This window comes from Drosophila montana, unplaced genomic scaffold, assembly GCF_035044405.1.
Source record: "Drosophila montana isolate Dmon_TW-CO22-7 unplaced genomic scaffold, ASM3504440v1 contig_2668_1, whole genome shotgun sequence".
NCBI lineage: Eukaryota > Metazoa > Arthropoda > Insecta > Diptera > Drosophilidae > Drosophila > Drosophila montana.
The window spans coordinates 245,018-263,299 of NW_026997535.1; the positions used below are offsets into that span (position 1 = coordinate 245,018).

The following is an 18,282-nucleotide window of genomic DNA, read 5'->3' on the forward strand; positions in this document are numbered from 1 at the left end:
CTGCTTAATCGAAAGCCGAAATGGCTTCTGGTTTTCGTTTCGGTTTTGGTTTTTTCTGTTTTTTTTTTTGTTTTTTTCGGATTTCTGTTTTTGGTTTTCGATTCGCCATCTTTTTCGCTGGCCGAGTTCGTTGCCTAAGTCTTTTGTTTTATTGCCTTTTTTTTTGTCGCACTTTAATGCATATTTAATGCTAATTTAGTGTAATTGCAATTTTGAATGCAGTTACGTTTTATGCTGCGCTCAGGATCGCTTCGCCTGCAGATCGCCGCCAGCTCAAATAATTCGCGCATCGCATATATTTTCTTTTTATGTTTTTAAATGCGCCGCATTTTTGTGTTTTATGATCGCGCGGCATTTCTTGGAAATAGCCCGGCTCGCCGTGGCCCTGGGACATATTGTGGAATATGTGGGACGGCGGCTTAAGCACATAAAATCTCAATAAAGTAGTCAGTCGAGCGACTTTATCTAATTGTAAATCTACAAAAATACGTTTAATTCCCATACGAAATTGCTGCCGAAATACGGGAGAAATCATGTGGTATCATTTTTTTTTGTAAACTTAATTTTTTTAACAGGGACTCCGCGGCCCTTTGCCACGCATTTTCATTTCCATTTCTATACGAAATTCAATTAATGACCGATCATTAAAAACAAAAATATCTTTGGCTTTGATATAGCGCCGTTGCCGAAATCGAAATCGAAATATTTCAATCTTTTACGATCTTTCAACGCCGCATACTTGATTTTAACTGCTCATGGAATTGGTAGCCATAAAATTGTATTTTGCAAATGTTTTTTTTTCTTCTTAATTTTTTTTTATCGCCGACAGAATTAATTTTATTTTCCAGCGTTGATCGTTTGTTTAATAGAGAAATTTGTAGGCCTAAGGAGAAATATAAAATGCTTAACACAGAAAAAAAAAAAACAACTTGTCGGCAAACTTGAAAGTGAGAATTGGAAAGGCGCTGCAATAATTTTGCATTAAGTACGAGTCCGCGTACGCAATTATTATGCGGCGACATCTCTGGAGATTATTGGATGCTCGCATTGCTCATACGCACCGTGTGGCACTTGCTGCTGCGGCTGCTGCTGCATTGGGGGCAATTAAAACGCCGCCGAACAGCACGCGATGAATGCCCATAAACATTTAACGCGCAATCAGCAGGGAGCCCGGCACCGAGCAGCGGAACAAGAAGGTAAGAGGGTGGAGCGGGGCATGGGCCGTAACTCGGCTGCAACAATTACAAGAGTCGCACACGACTTGCACACAATTTGAAAGCGGAGCATAATGATGTCTTCTGCCCGAGAGGATGATCATGATGAAGACGAGTGCTACTTTTGCCCAACAACAACAACAACAGCAGCAGCAGCAGGAGAAACAGATGATCGTTGCCGTTGCGTTGCGTTGGCCCCTCGCTGATGCGGGACATGGACATTCATTTCGCTTAAGCGCACTAACCGGTCGGTGTCTTTGATCCTGGCATTCTATTGTTCCGTTTCAAAGGCCACTATTATGTAAACAATCGGCAGCTTTGATCTTGGCCGCATCAAAGTGTTGCCGCCACCTTTCATCTTTTGCCGCGCTGCCCAGCGACGCCAGCATCAGCAGCGGCAGCGGCAGCAGCAGCTGATGATGATCATGATCATGAACATGCTGCTGCTGCTCATGATGTGCTTGAAGAAGCAGCCACTGCGTAGTTAAAGCTGCTGCTGTTGCTGCCACTGAGCCATATAATTTCGCATGCTAGGCCAGAACACCTGGAGCCGCGTAGTTGCCGCCACTTCTGCTGCTGCTGCTGCGGCTGCTGCGGCTGCTGCTGCTATCATCATAACTTTCGGCATAATCTTCAAAGTCGCAGTTGCCGCAGTCGCAGCGTTTGACATCAATCGTGGCACAAACTGAACACACTCAAATTTATCCCTCTCCCCTCTCTCTCTATCTCTCTATTTTTCTCTCTGCCTGTTTCTATTTCGTCTTCGATCCCTTTCTCTAGCCAGGTCGCGCTCGATAAGCAATTAAAATTTCAGTTAATACGCACAACTTTATTAACGGATCACACTCAGATTCGGAGTTACGGTAACTGCCTTTGATCCTTTGCTGCTTGCAACAGTTGCTGTCGCTGTTGCTGTTGCCGTTGCAGCTGCCGATTTGCAAACTGCAACAATGTGTGGGAAAAGCAACAGGTGCTACACACAGCGACCACAGACGTACCTACAGCAGTCAGCCATGCAGCCATGCAGCCATGCAGCTCTGCAGCTCTTCAGCTCTAATTTAAACAGATTATCATCATAATTGCATTGCTCTCGACTACATTTTGAGCTGTTGCCACATGAAACTGAGCATAGGAGAGTTTATTTAGAGGAGAGTCAAAGAGAATGAACCATCTGAGAATGTTTTCTTGATGCCCACAATTTATGAAAGATTAAAGTCCAAAGGGGGGCTCGATTTATGAATAGATAGAGAAATAATTGAGGGGAGAAGTCGGTCCCAACATGCGCACAAGCATGGAAATATGTTTGGTTTTGAAATAGTCATGAAAGTTCAAAATTGAAGGGCTTCGGAAATAATTTTTTATAAAGTAAAAAAATACCTTGATTTAAAAAAATTTAATTGAAATAGAAACTTGGAATTCTACATTTTAAAAGAGTTATTTTTTCTCCAAAAAATGCATCCCATTTATATTATTCTTTATGAATTCAAAAATTTGTTAATATAAAATGCAGAACTAATCTAGAGAACAAGGGAGAGAGAGAGAGAGAGAAAAAAGAAAAAGGGCCACTAAGCATAAAAATTTGTGAAGTTTTCACAAATTTTGTATAATCAAAACTTATGAAGGGAATTTACTAAGGATACCTTGAAAATGTATAAAGGTTAAGTGTTATATCTGAAAATAGAAAATGTAGAATCAAGCTAGAGAAAAAACCATAAATAAAATGCCATCAAGCATAAAAATCGATTAGATTTTGTCAAACTTATGTAAGTCAAACTTATGTAAATTTGGCAAATCGATGCCAAATAAAATCTAGCAGGGATTTCGGCACTTGCAAGCTTTTCTTTCCGTGCCAAAATGAGTTTTTTACCTGTTGAAATAACGTAAAAAAAATAACGGCAAAAATGAGCAGAGTCTGGCCTGGGAACTGGGATTATTTGGAAGCTGAGTGGATTTCGCTCTTCAGCACAGCGTCTCTCTCTCCCGCTCGCTCTCTATCTGCCTGTTGTTCTCTTTTGCGAATGCTCTCCACGCTCCACGCTCGCTGCGGCTCACTTGGCGGCAAATTGCTGTTGCATGCCCGACGAACGACGACGACGACGACGTCGCTGGCGTCGGCAAAACAACAAAGCGGAATCTCTGCATTGGGCACACGCCATTCCCAACATCAAAGCGCGCCGACAGAGGCACAGATTTCTGAGGCTGCCGCCACCGTTGGGGCAAGAACAACAACAACAACAACAACAGTTGCTGCTGCTGCTCATTTGTGTTTTGAGGCGCATTGTGCGACGCGCGTGTTAAGTGGACTGTGAATATGAAAGGAAAGTTCGAAGAGAGAAAAAAAAAACAACTTTTGCCGCCAAATAAATGCAGACGAGCAGACAAGGCAGCTCCTGCAGCCTTCTACTTACTGTCCAGTGTGTGTGCCAGCTCTCCGCTCGCGTCTCTGGTTCTTAATCAAGAAACGTATCGGCGGCGTATCACAGTAGCACTTTAAACGTAAATTGCTTTTAACATGGTTATTACAATCTTAACGTTTGTCTGGCCACGAAGCACTTCAGGCAGCAGCAACCTGTTGTCGGTTGTTGTTGCTGCTGCCGCTGCTTCTGCTGCTGCTGTTTGCAGTTGCCCCCGACAGCAATAGAAGTCAATGTTGGCTCTTCTGGCCAGCTCTGTAGGTTGCGTTTGTGCCCGTTAGGTTGGCCACAGTTGGCCAGTCGCCAGCCGCTTCGATCATCATCGGTCTTTGTCTTGGTCTTGGGGCTGGGGCTGCGTTTCATTTGGAAGATTGTTGTAATTATGATTGCGCGATTATGATTGGATTAGTTGTCGGTAGCTTTTTGCTTTAAGTTTGCCTTAATCGAAATTGTTTTGTGGCGGAAATGAGCCGAATGCCAGTCCAGCTGCTAATTAGTTAACGCTCTAAACCAGGCCCGGGCTGGGCAGGCTGCAGAAGCAGATCAAAAGGGCAGGCCGCAGGATTAAGTCAGCGAGCCTTTTGTTGCCAACAGTTGCCGCTGTTGCCTGCTGCCTGTTGCCGTTTGCCTGTTGGCCGATAATCTTGCATTTAAATATTTCGCAGGAAAACACGCAAATCCGCTGACTTGTCACACCTTGTGGCCAGGTAAGTTCCCACAACAACTGCAACTGCAACTGCAACTGAAACTGAAACTGCGGCAACAAGCGGCGGCCTTGTGTGTGTGCGTTTATGTGACTGTGTGTCTCAGGTGATCAAAGTGCGTGCCGCTGATTAAAAAGGGGGAATTTGTCGCCCTTTCGTTGCCCTGTAAACATATGCACAAATTGGGTATGTGTAACTAAGGGAAATGTGTTTAACAGACAGCTGATGGCCCACTTCCAGTGATGAGAGGTAAAGATATATGTCTAGAACATCTTAATGTGAAGCTAACTTCTCTCTGCCATATACAGGGTATCAACCTGGGTGGTAATGCCGCCTGTCGCTTGTTGTTGCAGCGTAAGTATTTAATTTCAGGTAAATTTGTAAGATAAATAATTGTCGCTTACCTGACGCGCCGCGCTTCAAAGAACTTCATTGTGTTTTGCATATGCAGCGCATCAAGCACTGCGGCTGTGTGTGTGAGTTCGAGAACTTTGGCCAAAAGGACCTTCAAAAGGACCGACTCCGGCCGTGTGCATGTGTGTGTGTGTGCGTGTGTAGATTATGGACAACTGCAGCGGCGACAACGAGCGGCATTGTTACCATCACTGGGCCTTTTGTAATGTCTCACGCTGGGAGCGGATCACAACAGCGGGACATGGACGATCAATAACGCTCAGCCGCACACTTTTGAAGTTGACTGTGATCGTCGTCGCCTGGGCTTGTGCTGCATCAAATTTAGGTGGAACTGGCAACTGGCAACTGCATGCGTGTGCGTGTGTGCGTATGTGTGTCATGCTGTCAAAACACTCAGAACGCGCCACACACGGCGCACATCAGTGTTCTTTTATTTTATATTTTAGTTTTTTATATATATTTCGGAGCAGATTGAAACTTCACTCGTCGCATGATGACGAATCGGAAATGGTCCCCGACGCGGCACCAGCATTGATAATCAATAAGCCGAGAAATGTAAGACCTCTTACACGAGCCGCAGACTGAGACAGAGACGGAGACGGAGACAGGGATAGGGAGGGAGTGGAGGACACTGCAGACGGGTCTCCCACAGAGCGCTCATCAAATTGTGCCAAGATTTACGAGCCCCTTGATTGAGTTTTCTTATGCTTTGAATACGGCAAACATCAGACAGGACCACCGTACGAACCGGGCACAGCGGGCCAGAGCTGCCAAGAGCTGCGACATGCCCGATGCGAGATGTGAGACTTTCGGTTAACATTGTCTCTGGCTCTGTGTGGCAGCCACGGCGCAGCAAGCGCACCGAGCGCTCTTCCTTATAGGATGACAAATTGTGCTGATATCGCAACATGTTGATTGAGTGCTGCAACATTGCCACATCGCCTGCTGCCGACTCTGTGGCAGCTTTGGCATGCTCATGAATTTGCATCGCCTTATTGAAGGCGGGTGGAGCTTACCGCATGAATCTATTAATTAATATGCAATTTTTGGTTCGGAGACGTTAACTAGAGAAAAACCTTAAGGTTTGATACACAATTTAAATGTTTATCTGGTATTGATTGGGAATTAATTCCAAATAAAAAAGAGACCTGCTATTGTTATGATTACGCACAAGAATACACAGACAATATTGATTCAACTAACTTTTTCGTACTCTGCATTTTTAGTGCTCGAAAAAACCACCTGAAAACACCTGAGTCCATAAGGTAACAGCTTGTATATCACAAACATTACATGGCCAAGCCAATCAGCCAGACGATATATAAAGCCCTGGGCATTAGCTGAGTAACAACAAGCTTCAATATGCGTTTCGCTTTGGCATTTCTCGTAATCTGCTGCCTAGTTTGTTGCCTGACTCAGGTCCAGGCTCAGACGGGGTCAACAACAGTAGCAGGAGAAGCAGCAACAGCCGCGCCTACAACAGCAGCGGCGGCAACAACAACAACAGCAGCAACAACTGCGGCAACAACAGCAACAACTACAACGACAGCAGCAAGCACATCCAACACAGCCGCACGTCTACGCGCCCTGCGTCGCAAGCTGAAGCGCCGCCGGCGCCAGCAGCAAAAGCAGCAGAAGAAGCAGAAGAAGCAGAAGCAGCGCAAGCAGCGCAGGCGCAAACAGCAGCGACGCAGGCGCCAGCAGCAGCAGCGCAGGCGCAGAGGCTGAGCCAAATGGAGCAGGCCTCAAGCCAAATGCGAAACGAAACTTTGTAATTGTAAAATAATTCAAATGTTTTTATAATAAAATAAATAATAAATACAAAACAAAATAAAACATGAAATTTTGTGTATAATTCTTATCTCCAATCTCTTATTGGGATTAGCTAAAGATATTTGTATGAAATGGAAAGGGTAAATTCAATCAATGTACTTTTGTCTGTAGCTCTGATAGATATATGAATATTATTTCAATTTCTCCGTCTAAGACATCTAAGTATCGTATTAGACGGAGACTTTGACATGCTGTTCATGTCTACTTTCAAGAAAAGAAGATATTATCTTCTTTGAAATACACTTTTTTTTATCTATTAAATGTGTTTAGGGCTTTTAAAATATATTATTTAAACTATTACTAAAGCTATTAAGCTAACTATATTAGATGGCAAAGGATACGTTAGGCTACGGCTAAGATAATGCTAAGTCAGCCTGATAACCGAGCCCGGATATTCGTTGTTCATTCGTCTGACTGAACTGATCACTGGGTCACTTAGCAGATTCATCTACTGAGAACTGCATTTAAAATATACTCTTCGATAAAATAGCTTATAATTGTTTATTACTTTGGATTGTAAGAGCAAAGATTAACGTGCATTTGCGAAGAAATACAAAAGACTCTACTTAAAAAATCACCTAAAAATGGCTTACACGTACGAAAACCAACTAGAAATTTAGAGGGCAATGCCAAAGAATAATAAAATTCTTTTTTTTGGTTTTAGTACACATAACAGTATATACCTTTAAATTTCCCAGCATTAGAGACTAGAAAGTGATTGAATACCAAAAAAAAAACACTTTCTAATTTATATATGTTTTAGTTGGTTTCCATTCACAGCATTATAATCTCCATTACCCAATAATTTCCATTGCATTATAATTTCCATAACCTTTATAAACATTTTAAATATTATTGTGTGGGTTTTGCTTTACCGGAAACACAACATCCAGCACAAACAGATCGGCTGACAAATATTGACATAATACCAGCTTGTGAACTTGATGTTGGATCGGAAGTACCTTCCTTCCGCTGCAAGCATAAGCCGAAACGAAAAACACCTGAGTACAGTAAATACCACAAACAGCAGCTGTTCTATCTTGTTATTATATAAGTTGGCTGGCTAACTTAGGCTTAGTTAGATTTAGCACTCGGTTGTTACAATGCGTTTGACTTTTGTATTACTTTTTGTACTGCTCAGCTGCCTATTATTGGCACAGCGGGTCGGCAGTCAATCCTATTCGAGTCCTGAGTACTCTGATCCGGCTACATCGCCAACAGGAACAGGGACTTCAAGCTCAGGCACCGGAAGCGCTGTCACCACAAACTCTACCATATCGCCGGAATATTTGCGTAATACGCTACGCCTTCTAAAAATCAAGCTTCAGCTCAAGAAACTGAAGCGCCAGCGTCAGCAGCGCAAGCGTCAGCAGCGCAAGCGCCAGCAGCGCAAGCGTCAGCAGTCACAAAAACGACAGGGCTGAGAAGGCTTTTAGTATTTAGTTATTAACTAGTAGTAAGGTACTTCATAAATATGCCAAAAAACCAAAGAAAATTATAAAATATAGAGGCACATCAAAAATATCTTAATAAAAATTGTAAAAAATTACCCAAGACAATTAGAAAATTAATTAAATACCGAGAAACGTCATAAATAACCCAGGGAAAATATAAAATTAATTATAAATAGATAAACTTCGAAAATATCCCAAGAAAATCTAAGAGTTAATTAGAGGAACTTTCAAAATATCATATATCCTGGGAATTTCCCAGGAAAATTAGAAAATTTATTACATATAGAGGAACTTCATAAGTACACCAAGAAAATTATTAAATATAGAAAAAATTCGAAAATAAATAATATAGAGGAATTGAAAATTATCCCAAGAAAATGATAAGAAATATCCCAAAAATAAGAGATTAATTAAATATAAAGAAACTTCATAAATATTACAAGGAAATATAAAATTTCAAATATTGAGGAGCTTCAAAAATCTCTCATGAAAATTTTATAAATTTTCCCAAGAAAATAACAAATTAATTAAATAAAAAATAACTCCATTTTGACACAAGTTAATAAAAGCGTGAAGAGCGCAAAAGTAGTAACAAAATAAAACTCTCATAAAGATTTTGGTTATTTAAAAAAACAAATTGTGCGTACCTGACTTGTGGTAAAGAGTTTCAATGTACCTGGTTGAGGTAGGTCTTCCCTTTGTTCGTTGAGCATCGTATCCAGGCATAAGTATAGTCTTTCTGCAACCGATTATTTGCCCGCCTGGCATATGATATAGGGGGAAGGGAGGGGGCCCATTTAGCCGAGTTGCATTGTTGTTTATGGGATGACAAATTGCGCTGATATCGCAACATGTTGATTGAACGCACACGCGGAAACATTGTAAACAAGCATAGGGTATGGTGGTGGGGAGGGCGGGCGGCGTGTGTTCGGTATTTGGTGTACTGCTTATGCTTTTGGACTCAATCCCATTGCTGTTGCTGTTCCTGTTCTGTGCGCGTGCTCACCGGCTGGAGGCTTAAGGCTGGAGCTCGGCTCGAGATTCGAGAGCCGCAACGGTCGCGTTTTTTACACAATGCAGCGCTGCCGCCGCATGAAAACCCAAAGAAATAAAGAAATAAATAAAACAGGCAACAGCATTAAAAAGAATAAAAAACACAAAAACACAAAGAAGACTCGAGATGCCGACAAAGTAATAAACCAATTAGGACATCAAAGTGTTCAACCGACAGCACCAGCAGCAGCAGCAATCGCAGTGGCAGAGGCAGCGGCAGCAAAAGCAGCAGAGCCTTAACCAGAGCCGCCAGAGATCACAGAGATTTGCGCTGATCCGCCTTTGATTCTAAGCTACAAAACGCAACCTACATATGTCGCCAGCTCACCTCGGCCAGCCCAGAGGCCTCTAGGCTTCTCGTCCATGGCCACGCTCTCCTTACACGCATCAGCTGGGTTTTTCTTACCAATTTCTGTTGTTGTTTTCTTGTTAAGGGCACGCGGAAATAGCTGGGGAGTCAGAGAATGAACGGCAAACGGATTGATTTGACTAGAGCGGTACTATAATGCAGGATATATATTGATTAATATTATCCGATCAGCTCCAAGTAGAGTATTTTAAGTGTACTATATTTGACATCAAAATTAGATGGAATTGTGTTGTCCCCGCCTGCGGCAAAGCCTACACCCATGCATATGCCTGCTACTCATCCTCTTGCTGCTGCGTATCCTCCTACAGCGTATCCTCTTACGTATCCCACCAAGTAATATCATTCTCCGAATCTTCCTACTCATCCGAATCAATATCCCCCTACGCAGTATCCTCCTTCCATCCATACAAATTGCGATTTTCACGAGGTTTGGCTCCTTGTTCATGGTTTGACTTCTAGATAAATTTGGCATCTAAATATGGCAACATTATTTTTGGCCAAATGTGAAAATCTCAAATCGCAAATCTCATCCGATTTTCACAAGGTTTGGCTCTTTTCTCATGGTTTGGCCTGTAGATCAATATGGCATTACAATATGGCAACCTTATTTTTGGTCCACATTCATGTAAAACTGGTATCCTCAAATATCCTATATAGACATAGGTCATAATTTCCTACCCCCATAACTCGGCCAAATCTTATCCGATTTTCACAAGGTTTGGCTCTTTTCTCATGGTTTGGCCTCTAGATCAATCTGGCATCAAAATATGGCAACATTATTTTTGGTCCAAATTCATGTATAAATGGTACCCTCCGATATCCTATATAGACATAGGTCATAATTTCCCACCCCCATAACTCGGCCAAATCTCATCCGGTTTTCACAAGGTTTGGCTCTTTTCTCATGGTTTGGCCTGTAGATCAATCTGGCATCAAAATATGGCAACATTATTTTTGGTCCAAATTCATGTATAAATGGTATCCTCAAATATCCTATATATACATAGGTCATAATTTCCCACCCCCATAACTCGGCCAAATCTCATCCGGTTTTCACAAGGTTTGGCTCTTTTCTCATGGTTTGGCCTGTAGATCAATCTGGCATTAAAATATGGCAACCGTATTTTTGGTCCAAATTCATGTATAAATGGTACCCTCCGATATCCTATATAGACATAGGTCATAATTTCCCACCCCCTAACTCGGCCAAATCTCATCCTTTTCACAAGGTTTGGCCTTTTCTCATGGTGGCCTCTCAGATCAATCTGGCATCAAAATATGGCAACATTATTTTTGGTCCAAATTCATGTATAAATGGTATCCTCAAATATCCTATATAGACATAGGTCATAATTTCCCACCCCCCTAACTCGGCCAAATCTCATCCTATTTGCACAAGGTTTGGCTCTTTTCTCATGGTTTGGCCTGTAGATCAATCTGGCATTACAATATGGCAACCTTATTTTTGGTCCAAATTCATGTAAAACTGGTATCCTCAAATATCCTATATAGACATAGGTCATAATTTCCCACCCCCATAACTCGGCCAAATCTCATCCGGTTTTCACAAGGTTTGGCTCTTTTCTCATGGTTTGGCCTGTAGATCAATCTGGCATCAAAATATGGCAACATTATTTTTGGTCCAAATTCATGTAAAACTGGTATCCTCAAATATCCTATATATACATAGGTCATAATTTCCCACCCCCATAACTCGGCCAAATCTCATCCTATTTGCACAAGGTTTGGCTCTTTTCTCATGGTTTGGCCTCTAGATCAATCTGGCATCAAAATATGGCAACATTATTTTTGGTCCAAATTCATGTAAAATGGTATCCTCAAATATCCTATATATACATAGGTAATAATCCCACCCCATAACTCGGCCAAATCTCATCCGTTTCACAAGGTTTGGCTTTTCCATGGTTTGGCTAGATCAATCTGGCATAAAATATGGCAACATTATTTTTGGTCCAAATTCATGTAAAACTGGTATCCTCAAATATCCTATATAGACATAGGTCATAATTTCCCACCCCCCTAACTCGGCCAAATCTCATCCGGTTTTCACAAGGTTTGGCTCTTTTCTCATGGTTTGGCCTGTAGATCAATCTGGCATTAAAATATGGCAACCGTATTTTTGGTCCAAATTCATGTATAAATGGTACCCTCCGATATCCTATATAGACATAGGTCATAATTTCCCACCCCCTAACTCGGCCAAATCTCATCCTATTTTCACAAGGTTTGGCTCTTTTCTCATGGTTTGGCCTCTAGATCAATCTGGCATCAAAATATGGCAACATTATTTTTGGTCCAAATTCATGTATAAATGGTACCCTCCGATATCCTATATATACATAGGTCATAATTTTCCACCCCATAACTCGGCCAAATCTCATCCGATTTTCACAAGGTTTGGCTCTTTTCTCATGGTTTGGCCTCTAGATCAATCTGGCATCAAAATATGGCAACATTATTTTTGGTCCAAATTCATGTAAAACTGGTATCCTCAAATATCCTATATAGACATAGGTCATAATTTCCCACCCCCCTTACTCGGACAAAACTCATCCGATTTTCACAAGGTTTGGCTATTTTCCCATGGTTTGGTTTCTAGATCAATTTGGCATATAAATATGGCAACATTATTTTTGGTCCAAATTCATGTATAAATGGTACCCTCCGATATCCTATATAGACAGAGGTCATAATTTCCCACCCCATAACTCGGCCAAATCTCATCCGATTTTCACAAGGTTTGGCTATTTTCCCATGGTTTGGTTTCTAGATCAATTTGGTATATAAATATGGCAACATTATTTTTGGTCCAAATTCATGTAAAACTGGTATCCTCAAATATCCTATGTAGACATAGGTCATAATTTCCCACCCCCCTTACTCGGACAAAACTCATCCGATTTTCAAGAGGTTTGGCTCGTTGTACAAATAAAAACTAATTTTTTCCCAAATGTATTTTTGAACTTTTTTCGAAATTAAGAATATTGAAATTATATTGTTTCTTTGGTTAGCCTTTCTTAAAGGCATTATGTGCAACAGGAAGTAATCCGTGTACTTACCTGAAAATTCCCACACACTTGCACGATTAGTTCATTACCTTCCATTAGTAGAGAGAGAATTTCTTTCATACAAGCAATTCACCTGAAAAAACAAAAGTAGTAACGAGCGGATTAGAGTAAGAGCACGAGAAAATTACCAGGAAATTAACTGTGTTTACTTTCATACAAGCAAATACACATACATACCCATATCCACACATATAGAGAACATATAAACAGCTACATCGTTTAGACATGCGAGCATTACTTAAATCTATGAGAATTGCATAGAAGGGCAACATTTTAGTTATTCCATTTTTTATTTGCAGAGCTGCGGGAAATAAACATCTGCCTAAATGTGGCAAATAAAAGCATACATACATGCATACGTACACATATATATACATACATACCCATATCCATTCATATACAGGACAAATAAGCAGCTCCTCCTATTGCTGGCTTGCCTTCGCCTTCTATTGGCGCTCTTCTGCCACACTGTTTCAGCATGCTAGCCGTACCTAAATTCCAAAGAATTGTATAGAAAGGCAACATTTATTACGTATTTTTTTATAATTTGCAGAGCAAAAAGCAATCTTAGCCTGCATTAAATAATAGAGATCATACGTGTATGTATACACATATGCATGTATGCACGACTGCATATATAATTACATACAAACATAATTGCATACATGCCTGGATCTCTACATGCATAAATATTTGTCTACATATATACAAACATACGTAACATACATGTGTACATACCCATATGCACACAGCTCATCCGGCGACTTATCGTCCTCCTCCTGCGTGACGAGCATCCTCCTCCTCCAGCTGCTGCTGCTCTGCATTCTTCTGATAGGCCGCCTCCTCCTGATGGGCCACATTCTCCTGCTGGGCCGCATACTCCTTCTCTAAATCGTCGAAGCACGCGAGCCTTACTTAAATTTATGAGAATCACATACAAGGGTTATATTTTAAAACCCTATTTTATTGATTTGCAGAGCAGAGGCAATGTACGTGACAGAAAGACATATTTATTTACATACATACATACATACATACATACATACATACCTACATATATACAAACATACATACACACACACGTACACTCACACAAACACACACACACAAACACACACACATGTATACATAGAATATAAAAATGTACTTAAGTGAATAAATTTGAAGGGTGTTTGGTATTGGAGAGCATAGTTAGTCAATTTTATATACATATTTATCGAAGGGAATAGAACTCTGTAACGGGCGCTTAAAGTGTTGTTGGGTAATTTCAGATACTATATAGTTTATTTTTAGCTACCTAATTGATTCCATGAATGAGGCTTGTTTTCGCTTGGCTTCGTTCCATTTTGGATTCCCTTTCATATAAACTTTCCATGATGCCAAAATAGTGCCTCCTACATTATGCAGATGGGTTCGTTATCATTTAAATCATCGTCGCATGTCTGCCTACTATTGGGGCAGAGCAGTAGCTAAAACTATAGCTGAAGCCGTTGCCCAAGACCCGACACCCCCGCTGATCGCCAAATGGGGCATTCATTAAGAATTTAAAACGCACATAATTAAGGCACAACAAATGGGGCTCAGGCTGTTCGGGCAGCAGCTTTGATAGGGGCATATATATGCGACTAATAACTGAAGGAAGCAACAACAACAACAACAACAACAACATTAATAATAAGCTTAGCAGTAGCTACTAAATGAAGGCTTAATTAAATCATAAAATGCTGAGCACCTCATTAAAATCGCTGAAATTGCTACTCGACTTGAGAGCGGCAACAACATTGCGAGGCAAATTTGTTTTTGCCCGAATATTAAAATGCATATTTATTAATAATACTATAAAGCAAACAATTTGTGGTAATATTAATAAACATATTTGTTTATTAATTCAAATGGCGCTTTGTTGCTGATTTGATTGGATCATTGGATCAGTGGCATCGCCGGCATCGGCATATTTTGTAACTGGCTTCCTACTCCGGCTCCTCCTGCGGCTGCTGACGCAAAAGCCCAGTCGGAAGCGCTGCCAGAGGCTTAGTTGGCGTCTGAGTGGGGCACGGCACGTGGTAAACGAGATGCACGCTTCAAAGGCGCCGGCCACGGCCCACCTAAAAGTTTAAATTGAATACGAAAACAGCAACAGAAACGGCTTCGGCCTAAACTGGTTGCAAACGCACATAAACCATTTAAGCCGAAAAGAAATCGGTGCGCCGGCAAACTCTAACGATCTAAAGATACGGCCAGCACCCCAACCAACAGCCCAGCCAAAAAGGCCACTCTTAATGATATTTTAAATATCAAAGATACCCTAACACAAGCACTACTAACGGAAGTCGATATAGATATAGATATAGACATAGATATAGATATAGATGTAGATATAGATACAGATATAGATAAATGTATAGATATAGATATACATATATATAGATATAGATGCATATAGATATAGATATAGATATATATAGATATAGATATAGATATAGATGTAGATATAGATATAGATATAGATATAGATATAGATATAGATATAGATATAGACATAGACATAGATATAGATATAGATATAGATATAGATATAGATATAGATATAGATATAGATATAGATATAGATATAGATATAGATATAGATATAGATATAGATATAGATATAGATATAGATATAGATATAGATATAGATATAGATATAGATATAGATATAGATATAGATATAGATATAGATATAGATATAGATATAGATATAGATATAGATATAGATATAGATATAGATATAGATATAGATATAGATATAGATATAGATATAGATATAGATATAGATATAGATATAGATATAGATATAGATATAGATATAGATATAGATATAGATATAGATATAGATATAGATATAGATATAGATATAGATATAGATATAGATATAGATATAGATATATATATAGATATAGATATAGATATAGATATATATATAGATATAGATATAGATATAGATATAGATATAGATATAGATATAGATATAGATATAGATATAGATATAGATATAGATATAGATATAGATTGTAGGGTATCTCATAGTCATGGTACCCGTGGAATTCTTAGCTGTTTTTCTGTTGGTCACCCACTGCTTTTGGGGCTGCTGCAAGAGATCGATTTGAATTGGAATTTCAAAGAGGCCGCATTTCATTTCACAAAGTCAAAACAGTTAATTTATATCATGTCGCGACTACTGGTCTTACTGATTTTGCATTTTGTTGGACTATTCGAGTGGCTGTTGTCGCGGCGCGTCGTTTCGAAATTGAAATATGAAAATGAAATCAATTTGGCTAAAGAAAACCTGATTAGCAGCAACCACAGTCTATGCAGGCGGACTTGGTTCAGCTTTATTTCATTTCGTTCGATACGAATCCTAAAATAAGTCAGATTATAAACGTACATGCAGATGTGTGCGGTCATAAATTCTGCTTTTGATTTTACGTTTTTGAATCGGTAACGAATTAATTCGAAACATGCAAATTGATGTTGAAAACTGAATGAAGTCGCCAAGCGAGTGAGAAATGAGATGCGTACACTTCCAACTAAGCAAATCAATAACTATATATATACATATGTATGTGTATATATATGTATGCATAGCGAAAGGATCTGAAGGGTCTGATGCGTAACTGAGTAGCCGAGCACAAGGACACGATGCCAGCAGGTGCACACAAAGGTGCCGCTGAGCTGAGCTAATTTCAAATTACACACTTCATTCGTCTAGGATAAGTAAGAGCAAACTAAGGGCTGGGGTGCAGGCTGAAGGGTGACGGTTGCGGGGTGCGGGGGAATCGTCAACAGCGTAACTAAACCGCTTTCCAAGCCAACCACAATTGACAGCGCGCCCATTGCCGGTTGCTCTGATCCTGCACATCAAAGTAACCGCTCGCCCGAGCGCCCCATCCCATCGACGTCGACGTCGACGTCGTCATCTACGCAGGTTTCTCGTAATGTGCGTGCAAGATGAATTTTCGGCACCGTGGGTGTGGCTTATTTTAAAGCAATTAAACCATAGTGAAGCGTGTCTTCTTGGATAGAGACCGAGTACTTTGCGGCACGGTGATCTACGAGGACACTTTTAACCATTGTGCCTCGTCTGGCTTTCATCTGTGCCGCCAACTGTGGGCGTAGCTAACAGTTCGTTTTGTGCTCGGAGTTGATTAGGTGCTGCGCAAAAGAGATTTCAAATCTATTAAAATTACCAAGAAGAAAGAGTTTGACAAGGTTAGATTTGATATGGCATCATGTGGCATAATGGCTTTAGAAACTCTTTATGCTTAGCACGGAAGGTAACAGCCCTTACTAAGGAATATGTATTTGATCAAATATTCTCTCATAGTTGTCCTTTTAATGTCATTTACTCGAATTGTTATCAATTTGCCTCATTTGAAAATAACCGCTGAATATTAAATTTAACATAAAATGTAAGTCATTCGCATAGGTTAATCCTAACTGTAAATTAGCAGCGGGGAAAAAATGGCAGTTTTGTAATTTTCCTTTTTTTACAGCTAAGGCATTTCAAATTGCCTTAAGCAAAGGTTTGTGCATTGGCTACATATAACAGCATGTCATATCTACAGATATACAGATATAACAGTTGCCAGCCCAAAAGTATGCAACGATTTAACGTAAATGTAACTTAGCAGGTTCGTTAACTGAGCTAAATTCGTTAAGTAGCTAACTGCCGTTAAGTGCGTTTCGTTCAGTCTTGCTGTAAGGCTAACAAAGTTTCAAACCGAAGTTAACAGAGTTTGTGCACTGGCTATATAACAGTTTATCCTTTGTAAATTAGGTCTAAATAAAGTACTGAAGTTGGGTTCAAAAGGGAAATGGGTACAGGAAGTATTTATTTAAAGGTAAAGTACTTATACTTAATGTAATTAATTTCCCTTGAAGATGATTTATAAACAGTTTAACAGCGGTTAACAACAGAAATGTTAAAGTTCATAGTTTTTTGAATTAAGCGAACCGAACTCAACTGAACCGAATTAATGAAGTCTTTAATTTTCCTGGAACCTGTTCACTGTGCGTAACGCCGTAGATTGAAATCAGTTTCCATTGTAGAGATACTTAGCGCTAAGTGCAGTTGATGTCTGCCGTCTAACGTCTGCTGTCGGCGAGCAAATACGTTGTAAGTACCCAGTTCACAGCACATCATAGTTCATATGTCAGATGGGCGGGCTTTCAGGCTTTATTTTGGGAGGCCGCACTGTGCGCGACTAAGCCGTATCATTTATCATGCCTGGCATCGCATCGCATCGCCTCGCATCGCATATCTTTATAGCGCTCGACCATGCATTATGCTTCAGTGACAACAATAACCACTTGAGAGCCAAACAAACCCAAGTCAAATACTTGGGCCAAACAATCGAACAGCACGAGTGCGTGGGAGCACAACAGAGCTGAACTGGGCTGGGCTGTGCTGGGCTGTGCTGTGCTGGGTCTGGGATTGAGCTGAACTCAACTGAACTGAACTTAGCTGAGCTGTGGACTGCAGGGACATGTCAAGGGTTAGCTTGAGCTGTTTTTGCCAAAGTGTTGGCTTTATACGCATATTTTGCCATTTCATATTCAGAGTCAACTTTTAGTTCTGCTGGATTAGAAACGGAGAGAGAGCGGGGGAGGGGGAGACAAAATGCCGAATGGGGTATAAAGAGTTGATGCCTTCACAAATGTTTTGGGGCGAAATGTTTTTTCGCTTATTTGTTTAGCT

At 40.4% G+C, this 18,282-nt stretch overlaps 2 protein-coding genes across 2 annotated transcripts; both read left to right on the forward strand.

The window, feature by feature from the left end:
* Positions 1-6,108: 6,108 nt before the first annotated feature.
* LOC135429514 (protein new-glue 2-like) lies at positions 6,109-6,474 on the forward strand. Its single transcript, XM_064683833.1, has one exon. It carries the CDS (start codon positions 6,109-6,111, stop codon positions 6,472-6,474), a length of 366 nt encoding a protein of 121 aa, XP_064539903.1.
* Positions 6,475-7,682: 1,208 nt separating this feature from the next.
* On the forward strand, positions 7,683-8,003 carry LOC135429516 (uncharacterized). Its single transcript, XM_064683834.1, has one exon. It carries the CDS (start codon positions 7,683-7,685, stop codon positions 8,001-8,003), a length of 321 nt encoding a protein of 106 aa, XP_064539904.1.
* Positions 8,004-18,282: the final 10,279 nt, after the last annotated feature.